Genomic DNA, 18,688 nt, shown 5'->3' with positions numbered 1-18,688 from the left:
GCTTCATTGCCTTGTACAGGCCAGTACCCTTATACAAGTTAACCACGTATTGTTGCAGTTGTCCCCCATGCTTTCCCCATGGTTAAACTATGCATGTATACCCTTGTAAACATGACTCACTCGACTGCATGACATCCAACTGCATGACACCTGACTGTATCTCACCTGACTGCATGACCCCCAACTGTATGACTCACTCACTGCATGACTCACTCAATGCATGACTCATCTGACTGTATGACTCACTCACTGTCTGACTCACTCACTCACTCACTCACTCAATGCATGACTCACTCAATGCATGACTCACCTGACTGTATGACTCACTCAATGCATGACTCACCTGACTGTATGACTCACTCACTGTCTGACTCACTCACTGTCTGACACTCACTGCATGACTCACTCAATGCATGACTCACCTGACTGTATGACTCACTCACTGACTCATTCAATGCATGACTCACTCACTGTCTGACTCACTCACTGCATGACTCCCTCACTGTCTGACTCACCTGACTGTATGACTCACTCACTGCATGACTCACTCACTGCATGACTCACTCACTGTCTGACTCACTCACTACTTGACTCACCTGACTGTATGACTCACTCACTGCATGACACTCACTGTCTGACTCACTCATTGCATGATTCACCTGACTGTATGACGCACTCACTGTCTGACTCACTCATTGCATGATTCACCTGACTGTATGACGCACTCACTGTCTGACTCACTCAATGCATGACTCACCTGATGTATGACTCACTTACTGTCTGACTCACTCACTGTCTGACTCACTCAATGCATGACTCACCTGACTGTATGACTCACTTACTGTCTGACTCACTCACTGTCTGACTCACTCACTGCATGACTCACTCAATGCATGACTCACCTGACTGTATGACTCACTTACTGTCTGACTCACTCACTGTCTGACTCACTCACTGCATGACTCACTCAATGCATGACTCACTCAGTGTATGACTCACTCACTGTCTGACTCACTCACTGTCTGAATCACTCACACTGCATGACTCACTCACTGTCTGACTCACTCACTGTATGACTCACCTGACTGTATGACTCGCTTACTGTCTGACTCACTCACTGTCTGACTCACACTGCATGACTCACTCAATGCATGACTCACTCAATGCATGACTCACTCACTGTCTGACTCACTCACTGTCTGAATCACTCACACTGCATGACTCACTCACTGTCTGACTCACTCACTGTATGACTCACTCACTGTCTGACTCACTCTCTGTCTGACTCACTCACTCACTGCATGACTCGCTCAGTGTCTGACTCACTCACTGTAAATTATTGAGAATATCACTCTGGATACATGAGGTCTTGGTTTGTCCATCTATCCATCCATATGTCACTCTTACATTATTACAGATATCTGGAAAAACTCTTATGCATGTGTGATAAAACTTGGTAAGGACATTCTTTTGTAAAAGCACAAGAGTCTTGGTATATACTTACTGTGTACGAGTGGAGGCTCCTTAAAGGAAGCAAGGGAGGCAGTGCCTTCTCCATTTCAAAGTGAACAAAAAAAATGATATATATATATATATATATATATATATATATATATATATATATATATATATATATATATAGTTGTGTAGCATTATAATATAATAATGTTAAATAAAACAAAAACAAAAAATGGTCTAAAATGCAAGACAATGCATGTTTGTCTCTTTCTCCTGCCTTAACAACTTTGCTTTAAAAATATTGTATGCAAAGTATGTTGTTGATGTGGTCTTCAACTCTAAATGCTCTATTCATGTTGTATACAGTACATTTTAAACATATGCTGGCAATGTGTAACAGTTACGTTTATTAGAATAAACTATGATGGGCTACTGGTTTCTTTTCTCTGTTGGCTAGTGGGGAAAATGCATTTAACAGCTGAATTGGGGTAAAACCTGTTAAGACTGCACTGTAGATGTCTTGATCATCTACCCCTCCTACTGCTATGACTGGACTTGCCTGACCTAAGCATGTTACTGGATCCTCAGCTGATGCACTATCCTTGCACTATTGCACTACGAATATGTCATTGTAGATATAAGGTGTTGTAATCCTAAAGTGTTGCATCCTAGTTCATATTGCATTTTAGTAGTATACTGTATTTAAACAGTAATCTTGCATTGTAACCCTGTACAGCACTGCCCAGTAACATCTACAAGTCACCTTGCATAAAGGCATCTGCCAAATAAATAAATAAATAATAATAATAATAATAGTTTTGTGAGTCAGAATACAATAATATGATTCTACTGTTGCTGGGGGTTTAATGGGACCAGAGTTAAACAAACATAGTACCTGCACACTTATATATTATGCCCCAAAGTATTTGTATTTTATTATATCCAAGACCAACGTTTCGGTCTGCAAGAGATCTTCATCAGGACAAAGAACATAACAAACACCACAGAATATATACAATTGGTTAAATACTTATAGTCAATAACTATATGAGTAAAAGATAATAGCATCAATTAACAAATTCCTCAAAAAAAGCCAATTACATCGTAGCCAATTACGTAAAACATCACATTAAGTATCTAAATTAGCAAATCATCTCCACATACATCAAACACATTGTGTGAAGACATTATAACAAGCATATATGTTTAAAAAAATAACTCTACACAATTATACTTATATAGCAACAATTGTTACGAAGTAAAAAAAAAAAAAAATCAAGCAGTTTACACACAATCCAAAAATTGTTAAGTACAGGGTGATTGTTAATTATTATTCTGTGTCGACATTTCCTCCTCTACGAGGGAAATGTGCTCTTTCAATACCAATATACTTTAGAGAGGATATATAATGGTTTTCTTTTAGGAAATGTACAGCTACTGGATTTTTCATATCCTTTGTCCTAATGCTACTCCTATGTTCACTAATTCTGGTCTTTAAACATCTCTTTGTTTTCCCGACATACACTAAACCACATGGACATTTAAGCATATAGATGACATTAACTGTTGATGTACCTACCAGTAACCGAATGGCTAAAGAAGATACATTTGTAAGTAAAATGGCACTGTGCACATTGACCACATGTATAGTTACCATCAGGGATTTCGTTGAGGAATGTTCTGTGTGCAATAGGAGGTGAATCTGACTTGACTAAAGATCTTTTAAGTTAGGTGGTCTTTTAAAAACCAAACGAGGTGGTTCCTTAAACACTTTACTAAACGACCCCAAGCCCTCTGCCTTTTTCCTGCCTCCCCATTTCTGTGTGTACCGCTCTAACAGTTATACATGGAAGAATGGGCGTGCAGTAGGTCATGGTAATTGGTTTACCTAAACTGAGAGCTTTCAATTTGTATTTACAGAGGTGGCAGATATGCTGATGTTCCTGAACAAACACTATAGCAAGGTAATAAAAATACATCTTGGCAGACAATTCGACAGAATGTGGTAAAAGTACAAAGGTGAAATCAGATTCGGAGGTCGGCAGATTTATGTCAATAAATGACTAAGAGAGTTACTGATACTCTGTCAACATTGTAACAGCTTTTAAAGGCATGCCATTCTGACTCATGTAACAGGCTGTTTTAAATGAGGCCGATCACAGTGCGCCCCCAGAGGTTACAAAAAAAAAAAAAAAAAAAAAAAAGCATGAGGCGAAATAGTTTAACAGCCTGCAGATTCGGAACCATATTTGAACTCCCTGTTACTGTGCCTATAAACAGCCCCCACACTACCCACCCTCACAAAATGACTGGGTGAGTCAGTGCTTGAGTCAAGCTAGCCAATGAGTTTGCTCCCACTCAAGTTTCTAATTACAATCACAGTACAATAGTTCTGGTGAAATGCCTCTGCCAGCATTGCAACCCGGTTGTTTTTAAGCACAGTTTTGTTACAGCAATCTGGCATGTGTGTTTTCCTCGCATACTCTGATATGAAGAAGTCGTATCCCTGCTTTGTGCAACTTTCACTTCCCGATTTGTTTTTGAAGCAGAGTCGCACAGACGCACTGCTTTGTGCATTTCAGCACCATCTTTCAAGATTTAATAGCATTAACAAATTAATAGATGAAAACAAATATTGCGTCCGTACTGTCTGCCAATGGTAGCAGTCTCTCTTTCCACGACTCCAGTATCGTTTGTGTTGCAGTCATGATTGCGAGTAAAATGGAGAGCATTGACATTACATTAGCTCTTGTTCCCAATTTGCTTAACCACGGTTACAATTTAAAATAAAAAGGGGAAGTGTTTGCGTAATGTTCTGTCAATGTTATCGTTTGACATTATCGCTCTAAAGACCGTTTAAACCCGTATTTTGCAAGGCTGATAATTGCAAACGAAATTAAAGCATGCAACTTCAAATTTGATTTTGTGTTTCCTTTTTTTTTTTAAATGTGTTAAATTGTTGCACAAAATACACCCAAGCAAGACAGCGACCACAACGAACGGCTTTTTTCAAGCAGATGTTTTTCACAACCGCAGTGCCCTCCCTGCTTTGTGCAACTTTCACTTCCCGATTTGTTTTTGAAGCAGAGTCGCACAGACGCACTGCTTTGTGCATTTCAGCACCAGTGTTGTCTTAATTGCTTAAGTGCTGTAGTTTGCTCTCTTGTTTTGCTGTCAGAAAGATGTCTCTTCCTCGACAACTTCGAGATGAAAGGTGAGTGTGAGTGAGTGGAGCGGGTGGTCTACCGCGTATACTCATTACAGTCTATTTATTTATGTATTTATTTATTTATGTATGAATGTATTTATAGTACTTTTACATTTAAGGCTCAGTTTTTGTAAAGAACTCAACGAACTCTAAAAGAAATCCAGCACATTCACTTTCAAGGTTTTTATTGTTAAGTACACACACTGAAACTGGAGCAGACACACCGAACATAATCATAATAATAATAATAATAATAATAATAATAATAATAATAATAATAATAATAATAATAATTGAAAGAAATCATGGCAACAAACCATCGTCACCGTGTTACAGTTTACTGTGGTATGAAGTGCTACAAGTGTAGTAACTAGGGTTCCCACCTCTGACTTACAAGAAAAACGGGACACCAGAGTCATTTCGTACATAAATAAATAAATAAATAAATAAATAAATAAATCCTATACTTTAACATTTAATGTCCCGGGAAGTCTTACAGATTTCCCAGGACAGCCGCCTCAAAAAGAGAACAATCCAGGCAAAACCAGAACGGATGGCAACCCTAGCAGTAACACACACACACACACACACACACACACAGTGTACACGGTAAAGCTATTACTGCGCCATGTAAGTGTTTCAGTGCAGAGGTCATAGATCATAAAATGCCAGTTCAATGAATAAACAAAACATGGCAGGATTGCAGGCACACTAAATAAATAAATACAATTATAGGAAATGCAGAACATTTTTTCTTTTTACCCTTAAATGGTCTAGATGGAAATTTTGCCTACAAGTGGTGGCAAAGCATGCTATATTTCCCATGACAGTTGTTTTACCTTGAATGGAACTACCATAGTGGTATATTGACAGTAATAAACGTGTCTGTCGTCACAGTCTAATGTTCTCCCCATGTGTATCAAATCCTATATAGGCCCAAATCCTATGTAGAAAATCAATTATTTTCTGTTTTATATTTGTAATTAATTTAGAACAATTTGTAGATTTTATTTTTCACTTTGACATTATGGACTTTTTTCTGTTGATCAGTGGCAAAAACTCTTAATTAAATCCATTTTGATTCCATGTTGTGACACAATAAAATGTGGAAAATTCCAAGGGGGGGTGAATACTTTTGAGAGCCACTGTAGGTCATTTTTCTAAATCATTTTTTAATGTGAGCGCCATCTTTAAATCAGTCCCCTGTATGCTGTTTAGCAGATTTGAAATCTTTCCAGTCACAAGGTAGTCACACCTTGTTTTTGTAAGACTTGTTCAGAACAACTGTAACAAATCTCTGGCTCACTTTACTTTATGTAAGAACTGCGAGAAACAATTCTAAACATCCCCCCCCCCCCCCAGTTTCACTCATTGTAGCGAGGCAGTGTGAGCTGAGGGAGTGGAGTCATTGTAGGCCAATGCAGCCACCGCTTAAACAGGTTCAACTGCGGTTTATACCTGAAATCCTGAGAGAAGGATCTGTGAAAAGTCATTACACTATAGCATACAATACCGATTTCATTTATATAGCGCCTTTCATGTGCAAACATCCCAGGGCGCTTTCCAAAAAAATAAACAGCAAGCCAAAAGAGCATTCTCTTCATCAACCCTGTCCTCTTTTTAATGACATTGACAATGGACTAAATCACGGTTGGTAACAGTTATAAAACAAATAGAGCTGGATTTTTAACATGTGTATTAATAATAAAACATGATATAATAGTTATAGGACTGTGTGGTGGTTATATCAGCACTCATAGTGTTAAATGGACCGCAGATTTCAGCCGTGGTCTGTTCACTTCTACTCGTGCCGATGTTACCACAACACAGACGTTCATGTCCTCCAACCCTCCTTTGTGTACTCTCAACAACGTCCATTATAACCCTCCCATGTCTAGTTTAGTTCCATTTGCAGAGAACTCTGCTCAGGTGAATCTGTAAATATTTAATGAGTTTTTACCTGCTGTATATTGTAAAAAGTAAGGCACCAAAGTGTGCTCTCTGGCGCGCTGTGCCCTGAAAGAGTCTCATTGTGTTTCTTGTTTCTCTGCAGTGACTTTGATCAGCTGCCCAATGACATTCCCATCTCTGCTGCCATTGCAGACATCGAAGAGAGGACGGGATTCTCTGCATACTATGTGAGTCTTGCACGTTAATGGTCACTACTTTGTACAGCAGCAGCTAGTGTACCTGAACCCTAGAAGTGATCACTTTTCCTTTGCTTTTCTGGCAATGCCAGCCTGTGCACTATGCTGGCGCTTATGTAATGGGCAGTGAAAGGAAGTTTACAACAGGTAGCAAGCACTTTTACAATACATGGAATAGCCTACTATGTGAAGCACAGCGATCCGTCGCGTATCCGACTGCGGTGGGACCAGAGTAAGGGCGGATATGTAAAAAGTCTATAAATGAATCCTGTTTTAAATACTGTTATACACAGCTGTAACAATTACTATAGTCACACAGTTATTGTTTTGAGATTCAACTTTTATTAGGGAGCTCCCCTAAATCTCTTGTTTCGAAAGATTCAGTGTATTAATGCTTGTCTGCCGTGTGGGTGTGTGCATTCGCTGCTGAGTGACAGGCAGGAGATCGAGACGGAGGTTGAAGTTGATACACCCCGCAGGCGAACAGGATTTCTTTACATATCAACACACTGAACAGCTCACGTGACACTACCAGCAATGGCAGCGCACGGAGTACCTACAACACAGTGGATGAAAACTTTGGTGGGATCTACAGTCTGAACTAATCTCTGTTCAATAATAATCTAACGTTGCTGAAGAAGTTGATCATGGTGGATAAACGATTAGGATGGATATGTGATGGGCGGATTCATGACAGATGGCTGTAGTAAGATCTAACACACTGGCAACATTTAAAAAGATTAGATTCTGTGCTTTTAAATTAGATCCACCCCAGTTGGGCAGAATGGTGTGCTAACAAGGGATGAGTCTTGATGGGCCGAATGGCCTTTTCTCATTCCCAAACTTTTCTTGTGTCCTTATGTTCAGTGTTATGTGATGCACAGTTGTTACAGATTCTATCCCCTGTCAGAGATGAGGTTAAAAGCACAAACCAGACACTGCTGAGGTGAAATGATACCTGAGTACCTGGGACTAAGGCAGATAAACTAAGAGTACTACCAGATATTATGGTTTAAAATGAAAAAAAAAAAAAGTTTGCTATAAAATGTGTTTCTTTCAAAACTGCACAGTTGAGACCTATTTAGCTAAGAGAAGACCAAACAGGTAAGAGGACTGAAAATATTGTGTTGGGTACAATTACTTTAATGTACAGCTATGGACAAAAGTTTAGCATCACCTAAATTTTAGGCTTGAGACATTATTTATATATATATATATATATATATATATATATATATATATATATATGAACATCATTTTGATATTTTATTTAGCATCATGTAATAACAAAAACTACAAAATGATATTGCAAAAGACTGCCAGAAGCCGTACTAGCAGTACAGTATTTCATGTTTGATTTCGAAATGTCACATTTCTTAATTTGGCAGTTTTCCGTAAAGTATATGGAAAACAGTAAGCGGTGTGTAATTCAATATGTTAACGTAACATAATTCAGCAGGTTTCATTCGACATTATGAAGCAACATTAGTTCATTCTATAGGGTGATGCTAAACTTTTGGCTGTATTAGATGGAGTGCAGTTTCCCTTACAGTTCATTGCAGGGGTCTGATGTGGAGTTCACACATGCTTGGAGCAGTTTCTCAGCATCGGTTCTTCTCTCTGCAGGAGTTTGTCATTGAGGTGAAAACCAAAGGAGCGAGCAAGTACTTAATATACCGGCGCTACAGAAGATTCTTCACCTTCAATGAGAAACTGCAGGAGAGATTCTCCTCTGAGAACCAGAGAGGACCCTATACTTGTCTGCTCCCCCCTTTTCCAGGTAACCACTTGGGCTTCAGCAGCGCCCCCTGTATGCATTTTCTGTGCTTGTACCAACATTGTGCACTCTGCATTGTCTAGATAAGCTAGAACAAAAAAAGTAGTAAAAGCATAGTAAAGTGTAATAAAGCACAGAGAAAGCATGGCAAAGCACAGGGAGTCACAGGAAAGCACCGCTAAGCACAGAGATGTACAGTAAAGCATATGAAAAATACAAACTATGGTGAATGAACCCTTATACAAGTTTCCCCACAGTAAAAGCACAGCAAATTGTAATAAAGCACAGTAAAAGCACATTAATGCATAGGTAAGCACAGCTAAACACAGGGAGGTATGGTAACGCAAACTAAAAACATGGCAAACCATGGAAACTATGGTAAATCCATAGTTTCTACGGACAAAGCGTGGAACATTTTCAAAGTTTCTGTGCGAATTTACCGTGGTAAACTATACTCCCAAGTCCAGATCAAGCATTTCATTGCAGGTTGGTTGAACATTGTAACTCGAAAACAAATGTAATGGTTGTCATGGCAACCGCGGGCTAAATCGCTTTTGGGGAATTCCTTTGGAAGATTTCACCAGCACAGAGGGAGGCTGCTCAGAGAGTATAAGAGCCTCCCTTTGTCTTTCTCTGCTCCACCAGCACAGAGCAAGCTTGTTTCAAAAATTTTGAAAAGCGAAACTGTCTTCATGGTACTGCCTTTTATGAAGAACAATGAAAATGCAAAACAGATGTCTGGATGGATCCTGCCTTTTGGGGAAATACGTTTTTTAATACGTGTTTTCTGTTTAGTTTTGGAAATTTAAACGCCAAATGCACGCACAAAGCGATGCATGTTACAGCGCGCTAACTAGGATTTTGAATCCTTTTTCTTACCTTTTATATTCGTGCTTTTTGTTGAAAGCAACCAGAATTGAGTGGTCTGAAGTGCGCTTCACTGTACTAGTTTTTGAATTGCAAAGGAAGTTGGAAAACGAAATAGGTGATCAAAGATGCTTTCAAATGTAACGGTCTGTTTTTAAATGGGGGTGATAAACTTTAATAATTGCATGTTTGCCAGCAGGGGGCACCAATGCATTAATTCTCTCTCTAGCTCTCTTTTAGTTTTCTTTTTCCACCTTTTTGAAATTTTAAAGAACTTTAAAGGAGCGCTAACCATCTTTAAAATCCATTCTCTTACATCTTATTAGCTTTATTACTTTTATCACTGGCCCTCCCTTTAAAGGAGTGCTGGCCAAGACTTTCACTATTTCAACATTGCAGATGTGTAAGTAGGTCTAGTAAACTCAACACACCAGTTATCTAGACCTGGTAGTGGGTATTCCCCTATATAATTTCACTAAGAACTATTTACTTCCTTTTAGTAGGGTTGTCTTTTTGTTAAGTTACTTCATTATTTATTTATTTTATTTAAATGCTTCTGTAAAGATTTCAATACAATGGTGTGCTGCTGCAGTTCTCTAAGGCAGTTGAGTTGATGGCGGTGTGTTTTTTCAGGGAAGGTTTTCATGGGGAATAAGAAGGAGATTGCTGAGAAGAGAATCCCAGAGCTCAACTCGTACATGAAGGTCAGTGTGTTACACAGAGCGTACAGTACATACAGCTAACACAACCATGCCACTTAATCCTATCTAAAATGTATTAACAGCACTGCGTAGATCTCACATGTTCCTATATGAAAGCGGCATGCATTATGGTAAACACGTATTTGATTTTTAATGGTATTTTCTCATGGCATTTGGAAACAATCAAACCGACGAACAGCTCTTCAGCTCTGGTCAGTGCTGAAATGACCCTATACTTTTGCTACCATTGTGTAATACACTGTCTGCCATTGAAGATCATTTAGGATATAGTTAGCACAGTGTGGTCCCATTCTACCATTCTGGGCAGCAGTGTGGAGTAGTGGTTAGGGCTCTGGACTCTTGACCGGAGGGTTGTGGGTTCAAGCCCCAGTGGGGGACACTGCTGTTGTACCCTTGAGCAAGGTACTTTACCAAGATTGCTCCAGTAAAAACCCAGCTGTATAAATGGGTAATTGTATGTAAAAATAATGTGATATCTGTATAATGTGAAATCTTGTAACAATTGTAAGTCGCCCTGGATAAGGGCGTCTGCTAAGAAATAAATAATAATAATAATAATAATAATAATAATAATACCAGCTGTCTTTCGGTCTGTCTGCCATTGCAGATCATTTGGGAAGGGTACACATGTCTTTGTGGTCCAGTGGTTAAAGAAAGGTGCGTGCTACCAGGAGGTTCCCAGTTCAGTCCCAACTCAGCCACAGACTCACTGTGTGTGACCCTGAGCAAGTCACTTAACCTCCTTGTGCTCCATCCTTCGGATGAGACGTAAAACCGAGTAAGTGACTTTGCAGCAGTTGTTGATGATGCATAGTTCACCCTCTAGTCTCTGTAAGTCGCTTTGGATAAAAGCATCTGGTAATGCTAAATTCAGACAAAACAGAATTGATGATATTGGGACCTCAGGAACAATACAAGAATATACACTCATCTGATTTTGTCTTTGTACAGATTTAAGAGCAAAAATAAAAAAATAAAAACTTAGGTGACATTTTTGCCCTAGACATTTGATGCATACATTAAAAATGTAAAACAAATACATGCCTACACTCTCTACACTGCCTCCTGTCCAATTTAGGATAGATTTTAAGGTGTTGTTATTAACCTATAAGGATCTAAATGGCCTTGCTCCACCTTACCTTAAAGATCTTTTCACACCATACGTCCCCAATCGGTCACTCCAATCTGAGGATGCCAGGTCACTTTCTATACATGCTTCTGCCATATTGCACCGGAATTATGGAATGAGCTTCCCAGTACTGCAAGTCACATTGAGTCAAAATCTCAATTAAAAACACATTTTTAAAGTCTGGTCTATCCAGTTGTCTAAAATGATATTCTCTCATCTCTATATGGCATATTTAACTATTTTTACTATTTAACATTATTTGACTGTTGTATTTATTTTAAGTGCTTGTAAGTATTTCATGGGTATTCTTGTTATTATTACAATTACTGTAATTACTTTGTTTGTTTGTTTTTTCTTCATGTGAAGTGCTTTGTGGCGGCCCTCGTTAAAGGCTTGATTGATTGATTGAAATGACTAATTAATAATAAAGTAGTTAGCATATTGTGGTCCCACTGTACCAATGGCAGCTTGGTCCCATTGTAATTGCGCTACACCTTTGCTACCATTGTGTAATACAAAACCATAGCATGGCCATCGTAGTGCCACTGTCTGTTTGCATTGCCATTGAAGATCAATTGTACGTGGCAGTGAAGTAGCAGCCAGATAAATGACCTTCTCCTCTTTTCTTGCTGCATCCAATTATCTTATTGTTTGAATCTACAGGCTTCTATAAATACCCAGCTATTATTTTACAGAATCAGAGATGTTCCTCATAGACTTGTGCCACACTTTTCTATAGAGGAATATAGATTTATAGGGTAGAGTTACATGTTCTCTGAAAGCTAACTGCTATTTAAAAATAGACGAGTCTCGATAAGGTTTGCATTTTTCATTCTATCTTTCTCTTTCTAGTCTTAGAAGCATTGCCAAAGTTAATGCAGCAAAGGTACAGAAATATGTAATATATATATATATATATATATATATATATATATATATATATATATAAAAAAATATATATATATATATATATATATATATATATATATATATTGTAGCACAGCGGGGAGGGGGTTGAAATCCTCCCCGCAGTAAGTTGTGTAGTTTTGTTAATTGGGGAAGGGTTTTGTTAATTGTTTTAGTATTAATTATCCCCTGCACCTGGTAGCCATTGTTAAATTAGAACCAGGTGCAGGGTATTTAAGAGAGGCAGTCAGTTTGCTCAGGGCTGCTGTGCTACAATATATATATATATATATTGAGGAGGCTGCAGTGTACTGTTCAGATTTCTTCTGTTTCTTTCTTCTTCCCAAACACAATTCTCACCCTTTGATCAAGAAACCCCCTCCTCTTTCAGCTGCTAGGATATTTCTCTCTGGTTTCAGAGGATGAAATGTGTCTCAATCTCTCCACTGTTGCACAGTTTGACAGAGTTGGGCCTCTCTGGGCTCCAGTGTAAACAAATATGGGTTCCCTGAATATTTGTTCCCCAGCAGCAAACATTTGTTAACCCTTACATGAATGTTTGTTATTGATCTTATTTGTATGTAAATGCTAGTAAATGGGAACAATGTTTGCAGGCTGTTCTCATGTGTTATTGTAGGTGAGACTGAACCGGTCAGAGGGGACCGGATGGTACAAGTCAGGGTCAGGGTCAGGGTCAGGGTTATGGAAAGTGGTCTTAAAATTAAGGTTTAGTTGAAAGTGCACGGATATGACGTGTATGCAAATAAATATTACTTTGTTAAAAAAAATAAATAAATAAGGGGGTATAAATATTTCTGTATATTGGTTCCTAGGGGGAATGGATATTAATTTCTAAGGGGAACAAATATTCTGTGACACGGGTTTGTGTTTTCTGCCAACTCAAGCTGCAGTTTGTTGGCTCTGCCATTGTCCTTTCATGTTTGAAGCTGTTCTTCACAGTGTGATCTGTACTGGCTCACCACTGCTCTCCCACGCTTTCCTTTCTCTCCCCTCCTCTCATCTATTATAAGTTCATTTTATACAGTTAACCCTGTATTCAATCAAAATGTCAACCAGGATAAGCTAGTGTATGGCTTTGGCCGTGCTGCAGACTTTGATTTAATACCGACCCTTGTCACTTATGGTATAAGACCCCTCTCTATAAGATAATTGAATCTGCTCAGTTGACCATCTCTCATGGAATGTAAATGTTTTCTCGCTAATGCAATTTCGCAGTCACCCGCCCCCCTCGCTCTCCCCTCCCGCTCTTTTCTCTTTCCCTAGTTGTTGTAGGAGCGAGACGTCTCAGGTTTTCATTATTGCATGATAATGAAATGTTAATTCATGGGTTGAAATATTCTTGTTGTAAAAGGTTTCTTATTTGTCAAGCTCATGTTCTGCTAAGTCAAGCTATGTTTGCGAAGTCTTCAATAACTTTATTGAGTCTTAAACACTCATTAGGGCAGAATTTAAAATACTAAAAGAAAATTAAATGACAGAAGTTTGACTTAGAATTTTAGATTCTTTCAGTATTTCTAAATGTTATTGCAAGTCCATTCCCCCTCTCTCTGTCTTCCTCACTCCCTCCCCCTACCCTCTCTCTGTTTGATACTCCTGTGCTTTCCCGACTTGTCTCCCCCTTTCCCTCTCTCTCTTTCAGAAGCTCCTGTTCCTCCTACCTGTTCTCTGCTGAATTATTTTATCCTCCTCTCTCACTCCTCTCTCACTCTTTTACCCCTCTCACTCTCCCACCCCTCTCCCTAGCCCCCTCTCACCCCTCTCTGTCTCTGTGTTTCAGAAGCTCCTGTGCCTCCCCACCTGGGTCCTGCTGGATGATTTGATCCGGATGTTTTTCTACCAGGACGAGTCCGACAGCAAGCAGGTCCCGCGAGCCCTGCGCCGCTTGCGTCCCCCCACCCGCAAAGTGTGAGTGAACCGACCCCCCCCACCCCACCCGCATAGTATGAGTGAACCGCCCCCCCATTCCACCCGCAGAGTGTGAATGAACCTCCCCCCAACCCCACCCGCAGAGTGTGAGTGAACCCCCCCACCCGCAAAGTGTGAGTGAACCGCCCCCCCACCCCACCCGCAGTGTGAGTGAACTGCCCCCCCCACCCGCAGAGTGTGTTTTTCTTTATATTCTTCAATCAAAGCGCTCACAAGAGCTTTCATTGCGTATTTGTGTGGAGTGCTTCCACCTCCACAACACTGCTTCAGCAAACAGGTCTGTGACAGTCGCCACTCTCTGGCCAAGCACGTGCTCCACAAGGACACGAGAGAATCTAAAAATGAAGTGAAGCGATGTTCTCGTGTTCCTACGACTGTCGTTGATTGCGTGTTTACATTTGTGGTTACAAAGCGATGAAGGAAAGCTTCAGGAAATTGATTCAGACACTGGATATACCCGGGTGTGTGATTTAGAGATAACAATTGAAATATTTATTTTAAATGTGATCCATGAAGACCCTCGTTAGGTGATGAGGATGCCTGGCTTGTTTCAATCATTTGTACGAATAGAACATATTTCTATACAAAGTTTGTATTGAAGGAAGTCTATATAAAAATCCAATAGATGCTTTTCTAGTTAGATGTAATTAAGTGCTTGATTAATACATGTTAAAAATGAACTGATGTATAATCTACATGGGAAAACTGCAAAAAGCACTAGAGAAAAGGGACATTGTTTAATAGCTATATATAAAATACAGTTTCCTTTTTTCTTTTTTTTTTTTTATAAATTTAGTCATCGCCAATTTTTTACCCCGGTTTTCTCCCCAATTTAGTATGCCCAATTATTATCTGTATCCTCGGCTCACCGCTCGCAACCCCCCCGCAACCCCCCCGCCGACTTGGGAAACGGCGGGTGTAACACGCGTCCTCCGAAACGTACTCCTGCCAAGCCGTCATTTTTCGCACTGCAGATCCACAGCGATGCCACCAGACCTATAGTGCCGGAGGACAACACAGATTTGGCGGCTCCACTGCAGAACCACAGGCGCCCTATCAGCCACAGGGGTCGCTGATGCGCGGTGAGCCGTGGATTCCCCTGCCGACCTAAGCCCTCCCTACCCGGACAGCGCTTGGCCAATTGTGCGCCGCCCCCTAGGAACTCCCAGTCACGGTCGGCTTGACATAGCCTGGATTCGAACCTGCGATCTCCAGGCTATAGGGCACATCCTGCACTCTGCACGGAGCGCCTTTACTGGATGTGCCACTCGGGAGCCCCATAAAAAACAGTTTCATAAAAATAGTTCCATGTGACATTGCTTCGGTGTCAGCTCTGGTGTGTGTGGTCATAAGGCAGCAGAAGTCTTGTCAGCATGTCAGCATGTGAGACGTAAAACCCAGGTCCTATTGTTAGTGACTACAGCAGCAGTTGTTGATGATGCATATTTCACACACTAGTCTCTGTAAGTCGCTTTGAATAAAAGCATCTGCTAAATGACAAAATGATGTGTGGCAGCCCTAAACTGGACGCCTTTACTTCAAACAGTAAGAAATACAGCTTCGGACCCCCATTACTGAGATAATACAGAAAGAAACTAAACAACATGAACAAGTAACAAACCAAGTAAACCACAGCCAGAATAAATTCACTGTCGCCAAGCTTCGTTTATACATTCAGAATTGCTAAATGTTTCAATTAGCATGGACAAGTTCCAAAATGATTTTGTGATTAATATGTAAATGTTATTCACGGACAGTCCCCAGTCTTTAATTAATGTGCCAACTTTAGAACATAAAAATGAGAGTTTAAAATCCTGCTTTTTTAAATGTTTTTATTTTTCTTTCGTTCTTTCCACAGCAAAACTACAAAAGTGAAACCAGATCTTCTCTCATCTCCTAGAGCTGAGGTACATTCATTTTCAGATTTTGAGTAATCTCTTAATTAAAGATCCCAGTAATTAATTAATCTCAGAGTTAAACTCACTCTGTATCTAGAGCTGCAGTTCAGATCTCGGTGTTAGACTCACCCCTTCTCTAGAGCTGCAGTTCAGATCTCAGTGTTAGACTCACCCCGTATCTAGAGCTGCAGTTCAGATCTCAGTGTTAGACTCACCCTGTATCTAGAGCTGCAGTTCAGATCTCAGTGTTAGACTCACACCTTCTTTAGAGCTGCAGTTCAGATCTCAGTGTTAGATTCACCCCTTCTCTATAGCTGCAGTTCAGATCTCAGTGTTAGACTCACCCCATATCTAGAGCTGCAGTTCAAATCTCAGTGTTAGACTCACCCCATATCTAGAGCTGCAGTTCAGATCTCAGTGTTACTCACCCTGTATCTAGAGCTGCAGTTCAATCTCAGTGTTAGACTCACCCCATATCTAGAGCTGCAGTTCAGATCTCAGTGTTAGACTCACCCCTTCTCTAGAGCTGCAGTTCAGATCTCAGTGTTACTCACCCTGTATCTAGAGCTGCAGTTCAGATCTCAGTGTTAGACTCACCCCTTCTCTAGAGCTGCAGTTCAGATCTCTGTGTTACTCACCCTGTATCTAGAGCTGCAGTTCAGATCTCAGTGTTAGACTCACCCCATACCTAGAGCTGCAGTTCAAATCTCAGTGTTAGACTCACCCCATATCTAGAGCTGCAGTTCAGATCTCAGTGTTACTCACCCTGTATCTAGAGCTGCAGTTCAATCTCAGTGTTAGACTCACCCCGTATCTAGAGCTGCAGTTCAGATCTCAGTGTTAGACTCACCCCTTCTCTAGAGCTGCAGTTCAGATCTCAGTGTTAGACTCACCCCTTCTCTAGAGCTGCAGTTCAGATCTCAGTGTTAGACTCACCCATTCTCTAGAGCTGCAGTTCAGATCTCAGTGTTAGACTCACCCCTTCTCTAGAGCTGCAGTTCAGATCTCAGTGTTAGACTCACCCCTTCTCTAGAGCTGCAGTTCAGATCTCAGTGTTAGACTCACCCCTTCTCTAGAGCTGCAGTTCAGATCTCAGTGTTAGACTCACCCCTTCTCTAGAGCTGCAGTTCAGATCTCAGTGTTAGACTCACCCCTTCTCTAGAGCTGCAGTTCAGATCTCAGTGTTAGACTCACCCCTTCTCTAGAGCTGCAGTTCAGATCTCAGTGTTAGACTCACCCCGTATCTAGAGCTGCAGTTCAGATCTCAGTTAGACTCACCCTGTATCTAGAGCTGCAGTTCAGATCTCAGTGTTAGACTCACCCCGTATCTAGAGCTGCAGTTCAGATCTCAGTGTTAGATTCACCCTGTATCTAGAGCTGCAGTTCAGATCTCAGTGTTAGACTCACCCTGTATCTAGAGCTGCAGTTCAGATCTCAGTGTTAGATTCACCTTGTATCTGGAGCTGCAGTTCAGATCTCAGTGTTAGACTCTCCCTATATCTAGAGCTGCAGTTCAGATCTCAGTTCTTGAAAGCTTGCCGCATGCTGTAAAAGCTGTGTTTAAATGAAGCATGACTTGCAGAAGTGAGATTACAATGACCTTGCGACACATAGATAAATACAATCCACACGCACGCTCACACACACACACCCATACACGCAGACGCACCCACACACACACACACGTAGACACACACAGGCTCACACACACACACAGGCTCACACACACACACACACACACACAGGATACCCTCAGGCAACTGAAGCCCCTGGTAAGCTGCAGTGTCCCACAGACAAAGACGTACGCTTTGCTAGCCTGACTCGCTGAATTAGCACCCCAGTCATGTAGCTCAGTGTCCTGCAACAAAACGCTAATACTGTTATCAGTGACTCAATCAGCTGCAAAGCTAAACTGATCTCTTACCGATCTCCTGCAGCACAGAAACATATTTAACTGCATTGGTGTCCAGCTGCATTCTGTAGGACCCTGTCTGTGTATGTATGACATATGGACAGATCAATAAATGCAAAACGGCAGGGTTATTGTAGGGTTATGTATCCAGTTATCTAACTCCAGGGTGATACGCTAGACTGGGATCCCAATGGTGCTTTCTCAGGTTAAAGGAGTGCTAACCAAGGCGTTCAGATCCATTCTCTTACCTCTTATTAGCACTTGCAACATTATCACTGCTCCCCCTTTTCTTCTGATGATTTTTGCTTGTATTTTTGGTACATAAAAGAAAACTCTATAGATGGAAAATGACTACTACCCCCTGGTTCCTAATCTGTCATGTAAAGCAGTTCACATCCACACCAATAGTCCAGCTACACCCAGAGCAACCCATGAATTAACATTGCTCTACAGTGTTGTAGTTAATTGTTTGCATGTCCTTAATAAAACATTAAAAGCTGAACTAAAAGATTCTCAACACAATACAAGGTGGGAGCAGTAATATAATACGGAGAGACAATCTAAAGCCTGGGTTAGCTCTCTTTTAGCAGCTTTGAAGTGAAGGGAGTCCTTTAGGGATTTCGGCGTCTGCTTCTTTTGAAGACTATAGTTCAGTAGCTGCATGAACACCCTGCTGCAGTCTGTTTGACCCTCAGTATAGCGTCCTCGCACAAACTG

At 40.6% G+C, this 18,688-nt stretch overlaps 2 protein-coding genes across 3 annotated transcripts in view; one reads left to right on the top strand and one right to left on the bottom strand.

Annotated features, from left to right (window-relative positions):
- LOC131696464 (parvalbumin alpha-like) overlaps positions 1-18,688 on the bottom strand; it is a 52,263-nt gene that overhangs the window by 28,320 nt on the left and 5,255 nt on the right. The gene's annotated exons all lie outside the window — the stretch shown is intronic.
- LOC117965688 (neutrophil cytosol factor 4-like) overlaps positions 4,527-18,688 on the top strand; it is a 42,285-nt gene continuing 28,123 nt past the window's right edge. For both annotated transcript variants that reach the window (XM_059016181.1, XM_059016180.1), the window contains exons 1-6: positions 4,527-4,672; positions 6,720-6,804; positions 8,440-8,593; positions 10,091-10,161; positions 14,013-14,140; positions 16,020-16,068. In XM_059016181.1, the coding sequence (XP_058872164.1) occupies positions 4,641-4,672; positions 6,720-6,804; positions 8,440-8,593; positions 10,091-10,161; positions 14,013-14,140; positions 16,020-16,068 (519 nt within the window). In that variant the 5' untranslated portion in view covers positions 4,527-4,640. The remainder of the gene's footprint in view (positions 4,673-6,719; positions 6,805-8,439; positions 8,594-10,090; positions 10,162-14,012; positions 14,141-16,019; positions 16,069-18,688) is intronic.

Source organism: Acipenser ruthenus, chromosome 52, assembly GCF_902713425.1.
Source record: "Acipenser ruthenus chromosome 52, fAciRut3.2 maternal haplotype, whole genome shotgun sequence".
In the NCBI taxonomy this organism is placed as follows: Eukaryota; Metazoa; Chordata; class Actinopteri; order Acipenseriformes; family Acipenseridae; genus Acipenser; species Acipenser ruthenus.
The sequence above is the reverse complement of the archived record's forward strand: the minus strand, read 5'-3'. Positions and strand labels throughout refer to the sequence as shown.